At 40.4% G+C, this 24,092-nt stretch overlaps 1 protein-coding gene across 4 annotated transcripts in view; it reads right to left on the bottom strand.

Annotated features, from left to right (window-relative positions):
* The window catches only part of PDE7B (phosphodiesterase 7B), a 162,228-nt gene that overhangs the window by 24,110 nt on the left and 114,026 nt on the right, over nt 1–24,092 (bottom strand). For all 4 annotated transcript variants that reach the window (XM_080999695.1, XM_080999696.1, XM_080999693.1 and 1 more), the window contains one exon: nt 5,265–5,348. In XM_080999695.1, coding sequence (XP_080855821.1) covers nt 5,265–5,348 — 84 coding nt within the window. The remainder of the gene's footprint in view (nt 1–5,264; nt 5,349–24,092) is intronic.

Raw genomic sequence — 24,092 nt, 5'->3', positions numbered from 1 at the left:
GAAAAACAAATATAAGGATAGAGTGAATTATTTAAGTGGGTTTTTCAGTGAAAAACAAAAAAGCAATGTGATTCAGAACACCTTGGACTTGCAACCAGCATGAATATTTGATAGAACAATGTTCTAGGGAATGCTGAGTAAACCATGCTGAGGGGAGCACTGGAAGATAGAAACAAAGCCAAATTTCAAACAGAATGAAACATCTGCAGTCATAACAGAAGTGTGAAAAATATCCTTAAAAATGCATGTTATATTTAAATAATGTAATGGTGGCACTGACTAAACACACATGACCAGATGGTATCTGGTACAAGATGCTGCATGATAATGTACAATTCATTATATTTTTATGTCTCCCAACTTACCTTGCATAGGCGATGTTCAGGTTGGGGCAATTGTCTTGGGCCTCGTACATGGAGGCACCCAAACAAACCAAGACAAACTTGGTTATGTTTCAGTGTTCATCATAAGCTATACTCCATTTACTGGGTCTGACTTCAAAAAGAGACATCTTCTCTTTTTGTCCCTTTGTTTGGCCTCCCCTCCTCTCTCAGACTGCCAGGACTGAAGCGGCTTGACCCAGACAGTCTGAGAGACCAGTTCCCAAAGAATCTGCAATCAATTGTTTCTAACAGAGGCTGTGTGCATATTACTGACTTAAAATATAATGAGGTTAACTCTACCCTGGCTGTGTTTCAAACCACTTTCGTATTTATCAGTATGGTTTCATGTATTTCAAAGTCACCTATGTTGTAATATTCATTTACTGACTCACGCTTGAGTGCATGAAAGGGTTAGCCTGCCCTGAGCTCAAGTTGCCAGTGTAGGTGAAGTTACTAGGCTTCCAGCAGCCTTTGCTTCCTCCCCTCTCTTTCTTTTCTTTCTCCTGCTTCCCTCTCTGTTACAAGAGAGAAAACAATCTCTTCCAAACCTCTCTCTTCAACAAGCCACTGTCTGTTGATACAAGTGGAGGAGAGGGTGTGTTTATGTCTTCATCATATGACTTAATAGTTTCAAATCAGACTGAAGCTGGTATAGGGGGAAATGCATCAAAGTGCAGCATTTCCCAATAATCTACAGGATAGATATGGATTGTGGCTAATGTTCTGTGTTCACAGTCCATTGGTGGGAGCATACTGGGTGTGGAGTTAATGGAAGCAGGGATACAGCCTGACTTGTGCTGATTGGTCAGCAGTTGCCTCTGCTTGTGAGTTTCTTCTCTGAACAAGAAGTATGCTCCAAGCTTTCCAATCCAGTTCAGAAATTCCACTGAAGATTAGACAAAGACCCAATGACCACTATTAGAGAAGCCACTGTGTTTCTAGTCGACCACTGGACAGGAATTTATTCCACTGAAAACCTACTAAATTCAGTAGGGAAACCATCAAAATTAGCAACATTGTACTGGCCAAATTAGTTGATACCTGACAGCACATTAACTGCTGAATCTGCAAACAGATTAAGGTAAAGTACTGCAAACTTAGGTTTAGTTCCACTGACTCTAGAGGGGCAGCAAATCATTCTGCAAATGCAATTGTATGATAGAACTGCATTGTGTCGCAGTAATAAATTTGACAATCAACCATCTAAGGAATTTTCAGATTGAGTGTCTTAACCTAGCTTCCTAAATCTTATCTGTAGTTTTATAGTAAGATACATTTCAAAGTGTAAAATTATGGCTGATTACAGAGTAAGTGAAAGGAAATAGCCATTCTTTCCCCCCGTTCCTCCTTAAGGAAAATGAACATAACCTGCAATAACAGAAAACCCTGTTTTTCATTTATCATCTTAATAGTTCATCCACTTTGTTCTCTCTCTTCCTTGTGTCAGCTGGAAAATCTCAATGTTATCATCAGAACACCCTTTCCTTAGAACAGAAGGTCAGGTAACAAATTAAGCAACTCACCGCTGTGTGTGTGTGTGTGTGTGTGTGTGTAAGTAAGTGTAAGTCATATATGAAAAAGGATCAAGTAACTAGTCAGATTCTTGTACAAATATTGTCCAAGTAATATAAAAAAAATTATGGAATTAGAAAAACAATCCTTTATTGTATTTGCAAGTTAACACTGGGACATTATTTTAGTGAATTAAAATATCTCAACAAGTTGATTTGGTTTTCTCAAAAAAAAAAAAAAAAAAAAAAAAGGAAGGGAAGGGAAGAGTCTAACCTACTTTCAGTAATGGTTTCAACTAATTAAAATTTGAAAAACATAGATATTTTCACCATAACTGAAGTCCTTTGAGAATCCTACACGAGGATTCCATAACTATGTCCTGTTTCATGGTATTCCAGCTTTACTTGTGCATCTTCTAGCTAAAAGTATCATCAAATACTTTAATATATGTCTAATCAGAAGTAAGCCTGATTAAATTTTATGAGACTTACTGCTTCTGCACCATACTTTTAAATCACATTTCATTTCCCAAAGAATCCTGAGAACTTGTTAAGGAATCTTGGAATTGTATACTACAGTATCCAGGATCCCATTTGGGCATGAGGAAAGAAATGAGCTTTAAATGGATGGTGCATACACAGCCTTGCAGCCTAACTTAAGCAAATGAAATGATTCATGTTATTGGGTTTGAAAATAAAATGCCATTTTACTAGTATTTGATTTGAACACACACACCAAGAAATCCAAAAGGTATGCTGGAGTTTTTGTGGATATTCTTTTTATGGTGTTCATGAGTGGGTGAGCTGAAAAATTCTCAAGCCACATCTAGATGGGTCTGATACCAGTATCAATTTCTGTGCTTTCAAAACCTGTAAGTCACATATGCAGTGCCCTTCAGCCTGTTTGATTCTTTACTAAGTCCATCTTGGTAGGCACCAGTCTGACACAGGCTGAACTTTCTATGGTGAGCATGGGGATGTCTCAGAGAAAAAAATGCCTTTCCCCAGGGCACTTTCCCCTCTCCAGCTGTGCCTTAGTGCCTGACAGGGATTTCAAGAAACTGGTATCTGAGTGCACCAGACACTACATTTGAACACTATGATATTGGTTTGGAACACAGTATCAACTTTCATGGGGGTTACGTTCTGGTGATCACACCTAAAGCCAAAACTGCATATACAGTAGACAAAGCACTGGGTTCAATGGCAGGTGGGATGTCCAGAATATTACCCCCCCCCCAGATGTCTGCCCTATTTCTTCCCCACTTTCATTTTTTTTTTTTAATTGCTAAGTGCATAAAGTTAAATGCTTGGAGGTTACAGACTTACTGTAGTCTGTTCTGCCAAACTTGGGAGAGAGAGAGAGGGAGAGAGAATGTGCTCTAAAGTAGACAGATGAGCCACAAGTCAAGTTCAAAGCATACAGTTCACTATACTTGAGCCAGGGTTACCTAAAGACATTTCGGTGCTTGAAGCAAAATCTCCAAGTGGTGTCTCCCCCAAGCCCCAAGCTAACTTCTATGAAGGAAGAAAGTTCAGAGAATGAAAATATAACCCAAGAATACTAACTGTACTTGTATAGTTGTTGGTCAAAGGAAATCTGCATCCTAGTGTTAATATTTTTAGATATGAAAGTGACTTTCACTGGACAATCTTGTGTAATTTGTCCTAATGAACAATAAGAGATGTAGGTCTCATTATCAATCACTTATAGGTGTTAATAATGAAGTATATTAATATGGTTCATAGTCCCTTTCTTGGGCTGTAGTTCTAAGTGCTTAATAACAAATTTCCCATTAGGAACATAACAGGTTATTGGTTTGTGAGGTTTTTAGTTCTTGCTTTTATTATGTATTTGGTGTTTTTAACTTGCATTTGTATGTTGTGAACCGCCTTGAGATCTATGGAAGAAGGGTGGTATAAGCAAGCAAGCAAGCAAACAAACAAACAAACAAACAAACAAACAAACAAACAAACAAACAAACAAACAAGGAAAAGCACCCCCCCCAGTACTCTGGGATTCACTCGCCCCCCTGCCACTGTACCACATGGAATTCCCTCTTGTTCTTAATTAAGGCAATCAAGAAATATGTGCTGTATCAGTCATTGACAGATTGCATCCTAAGATAATGAAAGCCAATTTTAATCACCACACATGAGTCACTGAAAAGATTTGGTTCAGTGATTCACTGAGCAACTTAGTCAATCGGAGGATTAAATTATTGCTGCCTTACCAGGAGAATCTGTTTGGAAATCCAAGCTGGGCTAAGCTCCAGTAAAATGGGGGGAAAGGATGCAATAAACATCTGATAACAGAAGCGCTATAAATAAATGTGAAATTTACCCTTCATACTATACAGATAACTTGTTCTTCTACAGATGGCCATTTTTAATTACACACACACATCAGAACTCTCACTTTGAGAGAATTGAGGGGTTTACAGAATTGCGACATGGTTTGTACACAGAAATGTGCTACAGATTCATTAATAAATGCAGGTTAAAGGCACAGTTCAGATGAAGGAAAGCATTTTAAGTTATGTTCAATAGGATTTTAGAGTGCTTAACTGTGGCTTGATTGTGGCCCATACCACAAGCAGAAATTCCACCAAGTGAAAGGAACATTGAGCTAAAACCATAAATCTTCATGAGTTGCAAAATTCAGGATTACATATTCTAGAAAACTCCCAGGCCTCAAAGAAAAGAAGCCCCACCTGAAATCCCAAGTGGAAATAGCACACCTGATCCCGCACGTTATGCAGGTACAGGATTCTTCATCACATAACAGCCCTTTGCTTGTATGTCTAGCTTCCTATTTGACACATAAGGAAGATGGAGGGGAAACTCCCTAGGATACTTTCTAAGGGCGCATCCACCACATCTGCTTGTCCTGTGCCTAGACAACATGGGTCCAAGCAGTCTCCCTCTTGCCCCACTCTTTTCTCAGGGAAAACCCACTCTTTAGCTCTAAACTGGAGGAAATGGCAACCCACAGAAAACCTGGTTGCCATTTGCTCTGATTGAGTGCTAGAGAGCAGTTTTCCCTGGGGGGGGGAGCTGTGGGACAAAAGGAAATGTGGTTAAATAGATTTTCCATATGTGCCTCTGATTTTATTTCTTCAACAGCAGGCAAGGTAGTGTGTACTAGCTTGTTCTCTTATCTGTCCATGAATTCTAGCCTCTGGGAACATCCAGAACTGAGTAAGCAGTTTTCACCTGATGCCGCAGCTAAGGTAAAATAATTTATGAATGTGAAATTTAATTTATGACTTTGATCATAATTATTAGACTTGTGGTATAACAAGTTAAATAGTGCATTTAAAAAAGCCCCTCTGCCCACAAATCCACTTTCCAATAAGTGATCACTTACTGTTGAGAAGGCGGAAGTCTATGAATGGGTAGGAACCACGTCGCTCAGAGAGAACCCCTGTCTGACCTCTCAGCCGTGCATCTCCTGCAAAACATGATTATTCAGCCAAGATTAGAGACACATTTTCTTCCAAGAGAATGTTGAGATACCTTATTAAGCCACGAGATTAATGGTAGCAAAGGAAAATGTCTACGAAGCCAAGTTTGATTTGATATAGTAAACTGGGTTTACTATACCTGGGGGGAGGGGTGGTCTTTTCTCAGCTTAGGGTCTGTATTTCCTTGTGGTTAGCCATCCAGTTAAAAGTAAAAAAAGTCAAAGTAATGAAGTCTACAGCCATCTGTGCACATTTGATGTTCCTATGCTGTTCCTACTGCTCGTGGAATCTGCACTGATCCTTTTTTGGAGAGTGAGAGGAGGAAGCGGCCAGTGAACTATAATATGGCTGCATACACCTTATAAGCTTAAAACACAGGTCATTCCTTTTCTCAGTTTGGACTGAAGTTGGTTTGGGGGGAAACTCATCAGATTGGTATTTTGTATGGATAGATACAGAATAGGTATGTATTCTGTGTTACATTGTGTGTACACAGCTTCTCAGAATAGCAGAGGGAGCACTGGATGCAGAGTAAACAAGAATGTGTACACAGCCTAAGACACACACATCCTTTATGCTAACGGGTTTTTCAGCACACTCACAAGAAACAAGTCTTTTGCAAGTTTCATGTAAGTTAATGGAAATTGGGCAATAGTTAATTGACAATACAGTGACAGAGTCCAAGAAATGTGAGTCATTTCCTTCTTATGGAGTAATTCAAGACTTCCATATCCCTGGAAATCCATATCTGTATCTGGTTAGCAAAACAAGCACATACTGGAAACAATTATAGTACTCCTCGCCTATAGGTCTTGACTCTTGCTCATTTATTACTTCATCAAAAATAGTGAACATATCAATTGATTTCATGTATCTCTAGGCTGATTTGAAATGTCTAATCTTTATTTAATTAAAAATACATGGGGTGAAATAGTGTAAAATTATCATTGAAGATCTGCAAGCAAGAGCATATACAGTGGTTCCTCGGGTTACAGACGCTTCAGGTTACAGACACTTCAGGTTACAGACTCCGCTAACCCAGAAATAGTATCTCAGGTTAAGAACTTTGCTTCAGGATGAGAACAGAAATCGTGCTCCGGCGGCATGGCAGCAGCAGGAGGCCCCATTACCTAAAGTGGTGTCTCAGGTTAAGAACAGTTTCAGGTTAAGAACGGACCTCCAGAACGAATTAAGTACGTAACCAGAGGTACCACTGTATTTGTGGCATTTCTAATACAAGGATCTTTCCTGGGAAATTAACATGCATTTTAAATACCAATATTTCTTTATTTAATTTTTTAAAATCCCATTCTTCTCCCAAAAAGGCTCCCAAGGTGACTTACAGATTATTATTAAAAACAAAAAAAAAAAAGCCAGAGGCTTACCATTTAAAAGACATGGTACAAAAGGAAAAGAGGGGAGGAGGAAGAAGGAAAAGGCAAACTTAGGCACCAATCTTTAAAGTTACATTTCTTATAAAGACTGGCTCATAATATGTTTAAAGGCATTTCTCAAAACATGAGCTTAAAAAGAAAAAATATTACTCTGAAATTAGTACTTTCTGGTTCCAATCTGACTAGAGTTTTGCATGATAAGTTGTTCCATTAGTACATTTCCCCATGTGTATCAGTTGCTGGTTCAGGAACAACAGACGTAAATCAAATGGACATCCAAGCAGAACCAAATTAAGACATTTAGAAGCCCTAAGCACTGAAAAGATTATTGTGCCCTCCACATGTAATTCAAAATAAAAGCAATACTATTTTTTTTTTTTATAAATATTTTATTGAAATTTTTAAGTTACAATATAATAATCAAACAAAATTATAACAAAACATAACATACTTTCTTATCTTCTTGTGACCTCCTCACATCTCCCGCCCCTACCTTCCATGTTAAAAAAAATTTTATCCAGCAAATTATCACCTTACTTCCATCCTCACTGTCTAATTATCCATTAAATTTATCCAACTGTTTGTCCAAAATAAAAATTGTTTTTTCTTACATTTTCTTATCTTCCTACTTCTCTTCATCTATTTTGATGGTGCCAAATTGTTTATGATCAAGCATCCTGCTTAGCATTCATACAATTTGCAATGTTTTTGCAAATAAATCTTAAATTTTTTCCAATCTTCTTCTACCGTCTCCTCTCCCAGATCTCGGATTCTGCCGGTCATTTCAGCCAATTGCATATAGTCCATCAGTTGCATCTGCCATTCTTCCAGTGTGGGTAGATCTTGAGTTTTCCAGTGCTTCGCGAGAAGTATCCTTGCTGCTGTTGTGGCACAAAATAAAAGCAATACTAAACCGTAAAATAAAAAGAAATAAAACAGAACACAGATTTATTGCAACACATGACAGGACTTGATTTCCTCACATTATTTTGACCTACATTACTAGGCAGGAGTAAGTAGTAAAAAGAAAACAGGAAAATGGGGGGAAGAGTGTGGAGTGGATGGTTAGGAAGTCTAAGTTCTGATGTTCACAGCCTGGTGCAACAAGTCACATGTAAACAACTTTTAAAGTGTTAATGCATTTGGATCTGGTCCACTGTTTCTTGCTCCTTCTCCTTGGGGCAGGTTACCATGAAGTACCTCCATCAGAATCTTGGGTACTTACTGCAAGACTTTGGAAAACGTTTCTTTCTCAAGTCTAGGAGTTAACAGCAAGGAGACTAATGCATGCATGAGGGCAGAAACAGGGTGAACAGGTGCATGTGTGCCAGCCCTGCCCCCTCCACATCACCCCCAACCTTCCCACACACAAAAATGTGTTCACATGCTGAGATTAAACCCTTTCACCTAGATAGTGCATCTGCTATTGGGGAATTCATTTTTCATCACTTCGATAATTACATTTATCACTGGCATATTTGATTACCCGCCCACTCTTCCTGATATGTAGTTGAAGTAGTGTCATAGGAGTGTATTGGCTAGTGCCGAGGACATCACTGACAAAAGCAGCGCCTCCCATGCTCGATAAAACAGATTATCTTAATCTGCAGACACTGTTGTCTTCTTCAGAGGCTCAGCTGAGGAATACTAGTTTCTCCTGTTCTTTTTATTTTTTTAGTTTATAAGAGCTCACTCTACTTTCTTCATTTCTGGAATGCATAACTTCCATGTTTACAAAAATAAAACAAAACCCTAACAACCTGGCAAAAGAGCAATCTGCCCACATCATGCTGTGAATTTCTGTGTCCCTGTTGTGTGACCCCAGTGACCACAGGCTGTGTGTATATAGAAAAGTGCTGAGTGTAAATCACATGCTGAGTACTTGCAAAAGTTGCAGGCCAGGTAAAGATTGTTTACCATAGGAGACATTTCCAATAGCAACTCCATGGCAACTGTAATGTATGTTCTACCCTTAAGATTTCGGAGGTTTGATAGTAGCATAATTAATTGCAGGAATCGGCACATGCATTTTAGGCTTTCTTGCATGCATTCTACCTTCCTGCCTAATTTCTTCAAAACCAAAGCAGAATGGGTGTTACATTTTTCTTTTAACTTCATCTTCTCTTAAAAAGAAAGGATTCTGTAGAAAAGAAACAGAAAACTATAATCTTGAAAAGCTAGAGTTGCTCCAGCCTCTTTGCACCACGAAGAAAAATAATCATAGCAAAGAGAAATGGAAAAAGGGCTGTCTCTTTTCTGCTTGTTGAAGCTGAAGTCAAAAGATATCACTCAGGAATGTTCAGTGTTACAAACAGCTACTTGTCTGTCAGAGCCAATGGCTGGGGCAGCTGCTGGTTCTCCCAAAGGAGACGTTCCTCAGATTAATCTGTTGCCCACTTCGCTTCTTACTTTGTCTGTGTTTAACAAAAGTCTGTGCTAGGTAACACTTTTTGTTTTTAATATGGCTTATTATGTAACTGTCAGCGAGTGTGGGTGCTCTGATGACAGCTTTCTGTTAATGGAACATCAGTTTAAGTGACCAGAAACAAGCAGCTGGCTATAGCTAAAGCATCAAGATCAATGTGGGATGTAGAGAAGAAAGCAAGACAAGACTGGGACATGGCTGGTACCAGCACCAGTTAAGAGCAGGGCTGTAGACCAAAAACATATTGAGCTGGATAGTCAACATATATGCAATGCTGAGGAGAATGGGGCTACTCCAAACATCTGCAATTCATGGGTGTGCAATACCACACTTGTTACAGAAAACAGACTGAAATGGTTATCCTATAAAAGTCTGTGAGTGTGCAAAGAAACACTGAGAACTAAGGTTGCAATCATAACCCCACTTACCTGAGAGTAAGCCCCATTAAATTCAACAGGACTTAATTCGGAGCAGACATGGCTAGGATTATGCTGTAAGGAACAACTGACGTGATCTATCATGATATTTGTGCAACAGCAACCTGTTCCCCCTCCCCCATGTTTTTAATGAGATTCACAAACCCAACCCCAGACAGGTCCATTTAGCCTTCTAAAACCTCCGGAAAGGTAAAAGTCCAGGCTTCCTCCCTTGCAGTGCCCTATAATCTTAGCATAACTTCAAGAGCACATTAAGAACATAAGAGCCCTACCGGATCAGTCCAAATGCCCATCTAGTGCCGCATCCTGTTGGGTATATTGCATTTGGAAAAAACAATTCACTTTAGTTTTTGAAAAACAGTTTTTGAAAAACAAACCTTGCAGGTATCAAGATCAATTGCATTGCTGTCCAGATTCAAAAGCTAACGAGCATAACTCAACTGTCCTTGAATGCCATTGCTGCATTTTACCACGTTGTAGACCACAAGGGTTATCACATTCTACAGCTTATTCCCTGAACCAATGATTAGCAGAATAAAAAAATGAAAAATGCCAGATAATATATGGAATTTAGCTTCTGAGTTAGAAGAATTTAAATTACCCTATACAGGGTGTTGTTGTTGTTTTTAAAGTGCACAGCGCATGCAGTCTGATATAACTAAACTCACTTAGCAACATATAATGCATTGTGTTACTATGGCAACCCGATAGCCAGGGCCTTCATTAATATTTCTAACAAGTTTCATTACGATAATGTGTTTTATTAATTATGTAAATACTAGTTGATGAGTGTTCTGTTGCCTTTGTAAAATTCCTTTCACCAGAGGAGCAGCGTTCACATGTACATATTGATGCAGAGAACTGAACTGGGAATTAACCTTTTTCATTAAAGCATGCTCACCACTGCCAATTTTATTTTGACGGAAAAGAAGCTGTAGGGTCCCAGGATTCTGGATCTGACCTTCCACCAATTTCCTAGCAACTCCCCCTCCCTTTGCTCCTACTTGTGTTCAAAGGTCTGTAGTAAACACTATGCATAGGAAGCTCCCCCATCTATGACATGTCTCGGATTCATGACTTGCCATCAATTGGAGGATGCCAATTGTTTTCAGCTTACTAAGTCCTAGAAGTAGAAACAGCAACTCGTGGATTTCCAATGAAGCTGAATGTTGGAAGATTCAAGACAGATAAAAGAAAGCACTTCTTCATGCAGAGCCCAGCTATACTATGAAACTCATTTGCATAGGTGGCAGCGATGGCACCAACCTGGATGGCTTTAAAAGAGGATTGGACCAATTCACGGAGGAGAGGGCTATTGATGGCTACTAGCCATGAGAGCTATGTTCTGTCTCCACAATTGGAGGCAGCAATGCTTCTGAATGCCAGTTGCTGGAAACAGCAGGAGGGGAGAAGGCTCTTGTGCTCAAATCCTGCTTGCTGGTTTCCCCCATGCATCTGGTCAGCCACTGTGAGAAAAGGATGCTGGACCAAACAGGCCATTGGCCTGATCCAGCAAGCTCTTCTTATGTTCTTAACAACAACACAATATAGCACACCAGGCAGAAAAGGTTATTGCTTATATCTCTATGTGCTCTGTTAGTTCTCTGTTGTTGTTGTGGTGGTGGTGGGAAATTTATTTGCATACACAGTAGCTTTCAAAAATCCGATCCTTTATGTGCTTTTGCTTGCAAGGAGTTGCTCTTATTAAAAAGGCATTCCCTTCAACAATCTGGAGTGATACAGCCCCAATTTGCCACTTCATTATTCGGCTGCATATGTAGACTAGACTAATTTTCACTAGTTTGTTTGCAAAGCTTAGCTCATTGTTTCTTTAAGCACTTCAGTGTTGTGGTAGGCACCGCTCGGTAATTAGTGTGTGCTACTGTAATAACTTATTTGCAAACACAATAAAGCAGAATCAAACCATTAACTTTCACAATTTTAAACAACTGTGCCCTTTCCAATTGCCTGAAATATCTGTGACTATTTCTTGCAAATGATGAACAAATTTCCAATTAAGAACGGACTCGCAGATCATTTATAGCTCTCAGCAAATGCATGTCCTTTGTGCTCATGGATTTAACGAGTCACACTGCATGCATTTTGTTTTATGATTGTGCAATTGATGTAATATGTACATAGTAATTTGTGAATTCTATTGAAGATACAATTGGACTTTCTTTGTTTTTCAATTATTTTAAAGCACAGCCTGGCCAAAATCACACATGAGCTTCAGCTGGGATCAGTGCTTTACTTATAGAAAAAATGGTGCCAGTACTATGTACCCTTGAGTACACCCCCCCCCCAAAGCACTGGTTGGGATTCTCTTTCCAATGCATTTCGTGGGCTTTCTTCACTTTAACTGTAAGCAGCTCCCATCCAACTAGTGTAGAATAAAAGAGCCTTCTACCTCCCAAGACTGTGGTGTATACAGCTCTATAGCTAAATCCAGATGCATGGGGGCTTATTTCCCTAGCATTTCCCCCCTCATTCCTCCCTACCCCCTTCTTTGCATGAGATGCCAACTAATGCATCCCAATGCCAAGTAGCTGCTGTAACATCTGGCTCATGGGCAGCTTCTCCTGCCAGATGTGTTACAATAACCATTGAAACCGATCCTGCTGGAAATTTAGCCAGGCTGTCTTTGATTGTCTTTATTCTGACAAATGCCACCTGCTTTGGGGGATGTTCTTTGTTTTAAAAGGCTTGTGCTGTGCTCTTGAACATCTCCAATATTCTAGATTGGACGCCCTATTTGTATCACAGGCATTTCTGGTTTTGTTTTGGGAAAACTCAAATGACATGCTCAAATTGGCAAAATTTGAATATTTAGGTTGCAAGTCTTGGATTTCTGGCAGGAATCTAAACATTTGGGCAATGGGGAAAGGAAGACAAGCATGCCTTCAGAAAATCCAGTAGCAGCATGAGAGCTAGCAGTAGGATTTATACAGGGGAAGTTATGCAAGGTACAGAAATAACTTTGTGTAGGAGTTTTTGTGATCACCAAGAGTCCGGCACAAATCACCCATTGATTTCTAAAAGGTTTGCAAGCTTTCAGCGATTTAATCATTAGATTCATCAATTAAAACCTTGCTTGTTATACAGCTGCAAATTTTAGTCAGTGTATGCATTTTAATTAGTGGGGCCAAGACTGCTGACTTTTCAAAGCCATTTTGCCTCTAGTGACAAGGAATTAAAATGTAAGCAATGAACAGGCTCTTCTTAGTATTGTGTGGAAGTTTTCATTTATTAATATGCCAAGCTATATCACAGTTCCCCAAAACACACCTATAGAGAGGTTTCTTTAAATGTGCAATTTTATTTCAATTTAACAAATTATAAACTGTACAATTCATCTGCTAAAATGTTCTTACTAGTGAATAGCTGTATGCAGGTAGCACAACTTCCTGTATAGTTCTCAAAAGTTTTTCTCTGTGACCATGAAGGCTAAATAATAATAATACGTATAATATGTTTAGGATTCTGTATTTCACATACTTTGCTTGGATCCTAAGATGTGGACGGAAGGAAATTCACAGAAGAAAAGTTTCCCACACCCCCTCTGCCCCCTGAAAAATCTCTCCAAAGGTTGTAGTCCAGGCCTTTAAATTACAAATATCTGTATTAACCAAATAATTGTTTTTAAGAATTCATTTAGAAGGGTCCTAGCTGTGCCCTTCAATTCCCCAAACTCTTCTTCAAGTCATATTTGAAAACATAAAGAGCAGGACGTTTCAGGAACTGGGTTGTGTGATGCAGGCTCAGTTTTCCCCTTCCCCAAATCTTTCTGAATTTCCAAACAGAGTAATCCCAGGGGGACAAGCCTTTTGGCCAACTTTGGCCAAAAACATCACAAAGAAAGTGGCCCCTAAATTGTAATATCCTCATCCTATTCATACAAAGGAAAATGCCCCCCTCCCTTCTGCTGCCCTCACTGTCAATGTTTCCTAAGATATAGGTTAAAGCTGAAAAATCAGTGAGGATATTTATTTTGGCAGGAAAGTCCTATAATCGTGCCTCTGTATTTTGTTTCTTTCTAGGCAGCAAATCTTTATATAGAGAGAAGAGGGGGAGTTTGGATGTTCATGCAAAACAGATGGTTAATCTAAAACTTCTAGATGAAAACATTTTACAGATCTTGAAGTAATATACCAATAGTGGCTCCCATACTAGTTCTCTCAAATCACAACCTTGAGTCTTTGGGAACAAAGGCATATGACTGTGTAATATTGAATGAAATTGTAGAAATATATGGTTTCTCATTGCATATATTTTAGCATGTGTAAACTTGTAGGAAATACTGCACAGAGCTTTTTCCTCCCAGGCACATAAACTCATTTTGTAGCTCAGTGTGATAGTGTACAGGCTTCTCTGAAATGCAACTTTTGCATCTTAGAAGGAGGTAAATAAGAAAGGCTTACTTATTCATTCATTCATTCATTTACCCTGCCATAAATCAATGTGAATACAGGGGGTCAAAATTTTCTGAATTTTTATTTATCTTATTTATATAATCCCTCCTTGATCAGGAGAAAAAGAGAGAACATGCTGCAAGCCAAGTAGTGCCTTGAAGTGAATGTACCTTGGACCGCTATTTAAGGTATAAGTGTTATAAATACACATTTATAAAATAAAAAGGCTATGAAGTTGACTTTCCTCCCCCTTCCTCCCTGCAGCAGCCCACCAAAGTGGTCACATGGCAGAATGCTGAGAAATTTCAATCATTTGGTCCCAAGAGTAGAAAGAATATAGCAAGAAAAGTTCATGATCCTCCTGCTTTTTGCCATGTATCAAAAATTCAATTCAATTTTCAATTAAACTTTTTATTGCACTAGCCATAGGCCATGGCATCATTCAGAAGGAGAACAACAACAATAACCATTAAAATCATTGGGCACCACAAATACAATAAAACCATGGTCACAGCTACTAAAATTATTTGTTGCATTAAATAGAATAGAATAGCAGAAGATTCTCAGGTAAGATGTGCCAAATTAAGTATCCGAATCCCCTTTGTAGTTGACCACTATTTTATCTAGTTCTTTCCTCCTGATCTTCTTAGCTGCCAGTGCATAGAGTGCTACTTTATAAGTAACAAAGTCATCAGTGTCACTCAGCAGCCATTTCACCCCTTCCACCCTATTCAGATGTGTTCCATTTGTAAATAGGGATTTTATAAATCGGTCTTTTGGGTCTATATATAACGGGCACTGCAATAAATAATGGCACAGGTCCTTGACGCAGGGTTGTCCACACAGAGTCTCTCTTCGTAATGTACTTTGCTATACCATCCATCCAACACCGCCGAGGGCATCGATTGGAATCTTAGTTCTGTAAAAGCGATTCTTAGTATGGCAAGTGGGAGCTTTGTCAGGTATCTGGCTCGGGCATGCTACGTCTTGATAAGTGGGAACCATGGTGAGCTCTTGGTAGAAGCAATCATGGTTAGATCCCTTTCTGCATTGGACCTAAAGAGACAGTCTCTTAAGTGCCTCTTATCCATCTTCATGGTCACCCTGAAGATCTTGTAATTGATATTGGGACAAGAGGCGTTGGATGCCAGCCTTCCAACATTTGGTCTGTTCCCGTTCTATGTGAGACATAGTGGGGAATCTCTCCTCAGAAAGAGATTGAAGTCTTTTCACATACCGTATTTTTTGCACCATAACACTCACTTTTTTCCTCCTAAAAAGTAAGGGGAAATGTCGGTGCGTGTTATAGAGGGAATGCCTATGGGTGGCATGCCTATGGATTTTCCTCCTCTAAAAACTACGTGCGTGTTATGGTCGGGTGCGTGTTATAGAGCGAAAAATACGGTAATTTAGGCACAGGCAATCAGTTCTAGCCTGTATTGTTCTCACATCAGCTTCAGCACGAAGAAGAGCAGCTGGGGTCCCGTTGGGGAGTGAGAGCATTTTCCTGAGGAATTTGTTCTGCACTATTTCTAAGGCTTTGTTAGCATTTGGGTCCATGCCCCATATCGCTACTCCATGGAGCATCTGGGAAACCACTTTACTGGCTAAGATTTTCAACACAGGTTTTAATAGGTTCTTACCCGCGGTAAAATAGAATTTCATTAGTGCCCCACAAGCTTTCTGCACTTTGAGTTTCATAGCCTCAATTCCATGATAGTGTCTCAGTGAAAAGAACTCCCAGATATCTGAAGGAGCGTATTTGCTCCAGATTCTGCTGATCCATTTTCCATTTGAATCTGGGACTACGCGGACTTCCAGGGGAGGCGCCTCCGGCAATGGCGGAATTCCTCTGACCGGGAGGAATCTGCTCCATGGAAATCTGGGTCTGGCTGCCACGGCGAAGGCGGAGACCTGTTAAAATCACAGGCGGGAGAAGCCTGTGAACGTGGGATTCAGCGGGCACCTTTTGCGCCTCCCCCACTCACGGGGAACCCTGGTTTTTGGGGCTCCAGAGCGACGTGGGGTGAGTGGCGCGGTGCATCGAATCATCTGCTTCTTCCACGGAGCAAAGCCGCATAGCTGTTGCCGGAGAGCGCTGACCTTTTCCTGTGGACAATTTGACTTTAAAGTAATTACCCGTGAGTAGAGCTGAAACGGAAGAATTGGATCTCTAAAAGTTTAATTTGGTATCGTAACGGGGAGGTTTAAAACAGGAAGTCCGCCTTCCCTTTGTGTAAATAGACTGAGGCAACGAAGTTGCAAGCTGGAGTCCTGGAAGGTCTTTTGTAAAAGATCAAATTTCCAACGGTGAAGAACATTAAACCCCCTCTTGGAGGTGGAGAAGAGAGGGGGAGGTTGTGGATTGAGGGTGCCTGCGGGAGAGAGCGAAGAGGCTTAAAATACCGCCGCTCTGACCCTGGAAATGGGCTGCTAGTAAGACTGATGTTTTTTTTTTTGAATGTTCATTGACAGCGCTTAGAACGTTCATTGACAGCTAGCTAAATAAGAGAAATACAATGTTTCTACTGTTTCTGGCTGCTTTTAAAAAAGGAGGAAAGTAACTGAAAATTGAAACCAACTTCGGATTATTGAAACTGTGTTTAAAAGAGGACATATTGACTGATACAAATACAACTTATTTTCCCCTAGTGGAAGCTCTTGAAATCGGTTACTTTACAGGTGCTGGGCTAGGGGAATTTCCAGCTCCAAGATAAGAAAAGTGTGAGACTTTGGAATTGACCTTGAATTTCTAAAGTGTTATGGCAAACGGAAGGGAAAAAACAGTCGGGATGTCGACAGAGGAGGCCTTAGTGGCTGCATTTTTGAAAATAAATGATTCGCTGGAACAACTTCATAAGAAAACAGATGCGAGGAATATGAAACTGGATGCTGCAAATATTGACACTGATTTAATTGTAGAAAGCTTAAATAAGTTGGGACAAAAGGTGAATACCAATTCAGAAATCACCCAGAAACTAATACAGGAACCTACTCTGATACGGCAAACTGCAGATGAAGTCAGGGGAAAAACCCTTGCTGCTGAACTTAAGGTGGTACAACTGGAGAGGAGAGTCCCATCCATACAAAGACAACTTGATGAACATAAGCTGACATTCGTTATGATTGAACTTAGAGAAGAGTGGAAGAATTTGGGGACCAGGGCCCTGTCTGAGTTGGAGAAGGAAAGCCTGACAGAGCTTCAGGAGGCGACAGGACTAACATTGGTTGAGAAAGAGAGGTATTTGGGGATTAGTATGACCGCCAAAAATGTGAATCTGCTTAAGGACAACCGTGAAGGATGTTGGATTGAAGAGAAGGGGAATTTGGAAATATGGACAAATCAGAAGTTGTTACTGTTGGGCCGAGTCATTGTGGTGGGGATGGGGGCTGCTGTGTTGCTGGGGATGTTGCTGTTGTTTCAAACATTGCAAGCTCTGGATGGGATGGAGGGTTTCAGGAGGTGGCAGAGGGATGCTCCTAGAGGTGTTTGGCAGGGCGGGAAGCCTCGAGTTAAGCTTAAGCTATTGATGGATGCTAAAGAAGGAGGTGGACCTGCCCTGCCAGACCTTTAAACTTCGTTGTGAACCATCTGCTTTTTGCTGGTTGAGAGAATGGTTGCTTCTTGAAAACACTGAAGTGTTGGATAATGGCAGACGAAGTTGATGGACTATAGGGAATTAGCGGAAATGACTGGCAAGATCCGAGACCAGGGTGAAGAGTCGGTGGAAGAAGATTGGAAAAAGTTTAAAGACTATTTATAGAAATATTGTAAAATTAAGGATTGTTAGAAAAATGTTGGAATGAAATTACAGTACATGGCTTTAGTAGAAATGTCATAAGGAATTAAGTATAAATAGATTAATAGAAAATTAAACGAAAAGTACGGCAAGAATGTGTTAAGATAATTATAGAACAGAAAACAGAGTAAGATGGAAAGGAATTACTGAAACAAATAATAGAAGTAGAATACAAAAAGGGAGGTGTGAGGAAGTTGCTGGAAATAAGAGAATGAAATATAAGATATTGAAAATGTCTGAGCTGTTTTTAAATTGTTTTTGCTCGATTTGTTATTTGTATTGTTTTCTCTTTCTTTTTTCTTTTTCTCTGTAGTGCTGTGTTGGAAATTTTGAAAAAGTAATAAATATCATTAAAAAAAAAAAAGAATCTGAGACTATGCTTCCCAAAGACCATAATTTTGGTCTTGGAGTAATTCACGAAGAGGTCTTCCTGCTTGCAGTACATAATGTATCAAAAACATGTACATGGCATGGAGAAAGTGGATAAAGAAAAGTTTTTCTCCCTCTCTCATAACGCTAGAACTCATTGACATCCAAAGAAGTTGAATACTGGAGGAGTCAGAAAGAAAGACAAAAGTACTTAAACTATGGAATTTACTACCACAGGAGCCAATGATGGCCACTAACTTGGATGGCTTTAAAAACAGAAACTGTATGTTTCTGAATACAAGTTTCTGGAACCAGAGGAGGGGAGAGTGCTCTTGTGCTCATAGGTTTCCTACAGAAATCTGGTTGGCCACTGTGAGAAGAGGCTGCTGGACTAGTAGGTTTGTTGGCCTGTTCTACCTGGCTATTCTTATGTTAAAAGCCTCTTTTGAAGGTTGGGGAATAGTGAATGGTGTCAGATGTCACATAGAGGGCTGATGGATACCAGTGAATCCCTGAAAATTTGGTGCAAACAGCTTATTTGGTAGTCTGAGTGCACCACACTTCCATGAATGGTTAACACCATCTCTTAGATGTTACCCTGAGTCCATTGAAAGAAGGATGGGCTAGAAACCCAACAGATAAATGCACAACCAGCACTAGAGTAGGCCTACCAAACGTAGAACCCTAGAACATTCACAAAATGCCAGCCATTTACTTTCTGCCTGCAAAATTCTTGATAGAACATCAGCTTGGCCAGGTTCTTATTAAATCTAGGAAGCTGCAGTACATAGATGGTGGACTACAAATAATATTGAGCTGCTCATTTCACAAGGCTGTACTTGGCTGCCATTTCCCTCCAGGGCAGGGATGGGGAACCTGTGGCCCTCTAGACATTACTTCCATAATCCCAGACTGTTGTGATGGGGCTGATGGGAGTGGGAGCCCAACAACATTTGCAGAGGCCACTGGTTCCCCACCCTTCCTTCATAAGGAAGAAGCTTCTCTTTAAGTTGAGCTCCGGCTTCTTCAGACGCATGCTCTGCACTAACTTGCTCTTAATCAAGCAGCTGATCTGATCAGCAGGTAGCTGGAATCAAGCTTTAAAAAAATGATTTGCAGAAATGCAGAGCAGACATGTCACAACATGCCAGAACATGTTCAGAGGCCCAGCTTCTTTCCTTTTTAATCAGGCAAGTAATTTCCGTAGTCTTCTTTTATTTTTGTTTCGTTCACTGGAGCATCAACAGGTGCAATTTGTGAAAGTTAGGGAACTCCGGGTGTGTGTGTGTGTGTGTGTGTGCGCGCGAACAATGCATGCATTTTTAGTGGAAAATGTTCCACGCAAAACCCTCCGAATGAAAATTATTCAACTTTGCTGTCAGCAGTTAATTCCAAGTGAAGGGAGTAGTGATGGTAAAGCCCAATGGATAATGCTTCTCTGGCACAACCAACACACAATAGTGCTTGTATGCATGTGCTCTATTGCCTACACTCACACACATTTCTTGCTATCTTCTACATATTATAGTTCATATTCGTACTACAGACAGACAGACACAAATACTTGTTAATTTTGTTCACAAAGATTTCCTGGAACTTCATTGTTCAATCTGAAGTTGATCTAAGTCTTTTTCAAAATCATTTTACTACACATCTATATTTTAAGAGGTGCGTTATTTGGAGCACACACTAATACAGGCTGCCTGAATTTGTTTAAATCCAACCAGCTGGAAACTCTAGACTATCAAAACATCAGGCTTGGCAACCAGTGAAGTTATGTAAGCAGAGGTGACATATGCCAACAGGGTCTCACTCCTGTTAGGAACTGTGCTGCAGTATTCTGCACTAACTACAGTTTTCAGGTCATGTGCAAGAGAAACCCTGCATAGGCTGCATTGCAACAGTTCAGTCTTGAACTCAACAGTGCCTGAAGTACTATGGTCAAGTTTTCACCCTCCAGGTATGATCAAAGCTGTTGTACCAGGTGCTGCTGGTAAAAGACACTTCTAGCCACTGGGGTTATATGGGCCTTCAGTGACAAAGCTGGACCCAGAAGCACCTCCAGAGCACGTACCTGTTCCTTCAAGGGGAATGGAAGCCCCACCCATCTAATTTCTCATACCCAAAAACCACTCGCCCACAGTAACTCCATCATACTAGGGTTCAGTCTCAGCTTATTTTCTCTCATCCTTTTCCACCAGGCACCTGTGTAACCTCTCCTGATTCAGATGTCATGGAGAAATAGAGCCAAGTGTTATCAGTGTACTGATGGCACCTTGTTCCCACACTCCTTATGACTGCTCCCAGTGGCTTCATATAGGCATTAAATAGCACTGAGGATAAAGGTACCCCACAATATAACTACTAGGGTACCCCACAATATAACTGCTAGGGGACTGAAAAGCACCCTCCCAATGCTATTCTCTGGACTGGAAATACTGTAATAGGGCTGCCCATGAGGTGAACTGAAACAGGTTCCTTGGGTGGCAGAATCCTGTGGGACAGCCCACCGACTGCACAACGGTGGCTCCCAGTGAGTTCTCACCAGAACCTGCAGCTGCATGACCCCAGTAGGTGAAGCTTTGACCCCATTCCATTCCATGGAGCTGGTCCAGTATGGTATCAGAAGCAGGAGCAGGGTCACACTCCCCTCGTCCCATCCATCAGGATTACCACAGCCATGCCTGAACTCAGATTGAACATATAAAGGCTGAATATTGCAAAAAACAGCAAGACTAAAAATATTTCTAACTTTCCAAATATTCATCTACTCCCCTTCCTTATAAGGAACTGTTGAGGGAGCTGGGTATGTTTAGCCAGGAAAAGAGGAGAATGAGATGAGATATGGTAGTTATATTCAAGTATCTAAAGGGCCCTCACATGGAGGATGGAGCAAGCTTGTTTTCTCTTGTTCTGGAAGCTAGGACCCGAACCAGTAGCTTCAATCTCCAAGGAAGGAGATTCCAACTAAACATCAGGAAGAACTTTGATAGTAAGAGCTATTTGACAGTGGAATGGACTCACATGAGATGTGGTGGGCTCTCCTTGGAGGTTTTTAAGCAGAGGTTGGATGGGCATCTGTCATGTATTTTATTTTATTTATTGAATTAAATACCACCCTATACCCACAGGTGTATGATTTAGTTTGCAGCGGGTTGGACTAGATGACCCTTGGGATCTCTTCCAACTCTACAATTCTAACGGCCTTGATGAAGTTAGGACAGAAATGCTTAATCCACTGTCTAGACTTCTCAAGTACCTACACTGTTTTCACTGCTTCTCTCTACCTCGCTCCACAAATGTAGCTACTTGATAGATCCATACTTCACTGAGCACTAATAAGACCAGCCTTATCAGAATAGCTCCTGCATGTTTATTAATGCCATTCTTTTACCTTTTAAATCACTAGGATCAAAAAGACACCTAAACCAGTGGTATTATTGGCTACTCACTGGCCTACCATGACACAAATTTAAATAATAATTGTGTATACTAACTTTTGCTGTATACATAAAATATACTTTCCCCAAGACTGGAAATTATGGTTTAACCCTTACAGAGCTATATTTCCTAGAACCCTCAACAAACTATGGTTCCCAGATTTCTTTAGGGAGCTCATCTGCTTTAAATATAAGGTGTGAATAGATGCACATTTTAGTTTCTGAGCATATTAAGATAGTGAGCAGCTGTGGTCTCACGTGGCACTGTGCTTTCCAGTATCTCCAGCAACTCTGCAAGTAGAGCTTTTACACACACACACACACACACACACACACACAGGCTAGAGAGCTGGGCCTCAGCATAGCAGACCAGCTGCTCCCTTAACAACACCCCTGACCCCAACCAAATAATTGCTGTCCTCAATTTGTCTCCCTTCTTGCAGATAATGTGCCCAAAAGAAATTACAACACACCTTCACTCCAGGCTTCGAGAATTGCTTTCCAATGGAGTCTCTGCTTCAAAAAGAAGAAAATTCCACAAGGAAAAAATGTTCTCAAGCAAGCACTGAATTCTATTACGTTTCCCCAATTGGTGCAAATTTACTTTGATACTGACAGCTGAAATTGCCATCCTGGGGGGTCACACATATAATCACTAAAACGAACCAGGTGTTTGGGAAGGGCAGCTGGTTCTACAGATACTGTATTGCTTGTTTTTAAAGGGCCAGTGCACAGGAAAGACCCTGAGAGCCTAAGAAACAAAACTAACTTCTTCAGTAGCTGGGCCAAAGCTATAGCACACGATGCCAGGAAGAGTTAGAATAATTTGTTCAGCCTACAGGAAACTCTGTGTCGGAGTCTGCAGCAGCACCAACACAAGCTTTCCACACTTTTTTATTGTGATGTTTTTAACAAGCCAAGCAGCAGACAATAGTAGATGAGGGCACTAAAAAGAAGCTGAGCAGTCCATGATTGCTACAAGAGCAAATTAGGAGCAAAGGAAGCTGACTCATACTGAAATCAGACCACTGGTCTATCTAGCTCAACATTGTCTGCTGCGCTAACTGGCAAGTGGCAGTGTCTCTCCAGGGTTTCAGATAGGGCCATTCCCAGGCCTACTACCACTGAGCTATGGTAATTCTCCAACTGTTATCCCACATTACATTTCTTTCCTGTCATTTCTCTATAGAGTCCAGAATAGCATATGTGGAATTCTTCCATATTACAAAAGGTCAGGGATAACAGGTTAGGTGAAGAGAGCAATGATCAGGTTTGCATGACATGCTAAGCTAAGCCTTGTTTCTTCTTGGTTGCAGCTTGGACTTAGTGAGGACGAAGCTTAAGAAGAAGAAGAAGAGTTTGGATTTGATATCCCACTTTATCACTACCCGAAGGAGTCTCACAGCGGCTAACATTCTCCTTTCCCTTCCTCCCCCACAACAAACACTCTGTGAGGTGAGTGGGGCTGAGAGACTTCAGAGAAGTGTGATTAGCCCAAGGTCACCCAGCAGCTGCATGTGGAGGAGCGGGGACGCGAACCCGGTTCCCCAGATTATGAGACTACCACTCTTAACCACTACACCACACTGGCTCTTAACCAGAAGTCCTGGTTTTGGACAGCATACTAAGTCAAACTTAGCTCAGCATGCCAGCAGAAAGAGAGGAGCAAAGCAGTGTGAGCTTCTTTCTGGCAGACTGATACTCACATGGCTTCACTAAGCCAAGGCTTGGCTTAATTTTGTTGAGCAAAACTGGAGAGACAGGGAAGAGGAGGCAGACAGAAACTGGTGCAATGTCACTGAGATTCATGGCTGAATGGAGAAATGATCCCAAGTCTCCCCAGTCTCAGTACTCCTGTCTACCGTGACACCGTATTGGTTTTATTAATTCAGCATCTTTACAGAAATTGTATTAAACCAGCAGTTCTTACAGTTCTTTAAAAACACAGCAGCAGAATCCTCTCTTTTTCTATTTTGATTTCTCATTATTTTACCATTTTACTCTTAAGAAGTGACCCTTAATAGTATGGACAACTGAATTTAAAACAAGTAAAACGAAAAGCCATGTGAAAAACATCAGGTCTAAAATTATTAAAATATATTTAAAAGATTAGCATATGTGACATATCAGCTAGATATTACTGAGAGAAGATAACTAAGGCTTAAAACACATAATCTTAATAATCAAAGAAAGTCAAGCTCGTCTTTTATACTTTCAATCTCTAGTGTCTACTTTTGTTAAGAAGAGGAACCGTTTCTCTAAAATGTTGTCTTTTGTACTGAAGATATTGATTTTAGCTGAGTAGATAATTTGTCTACCGTAAGCATATCCTAGATTTTATCATACCAACACCCAAGGCTTTTTTTTCACTAGAAAAAGAGGTGCCAGAACTTGTGGAGCTTTTTTAGAGGAGCTCACCCCTTAAAAAGCTTCACTTTTTCACCAGTCCGCATG

The sequence above is a fragment of the Podarcis pityusensis genome, assembly GCF_964106645.2.
Source record: "Podarcis pityusensis genome assembly, chromosome: 3".
NCBI lineage: Eukaryota > Metazoa > Chordata > Lepidosauria > Squamata > Lacertidae > Podarcis > Podarcis pityusensis.
Note: the sequence above shows the minus strand (reverse complement) of the source record. Positions and strands in the feature narration are given on the sequence as shown.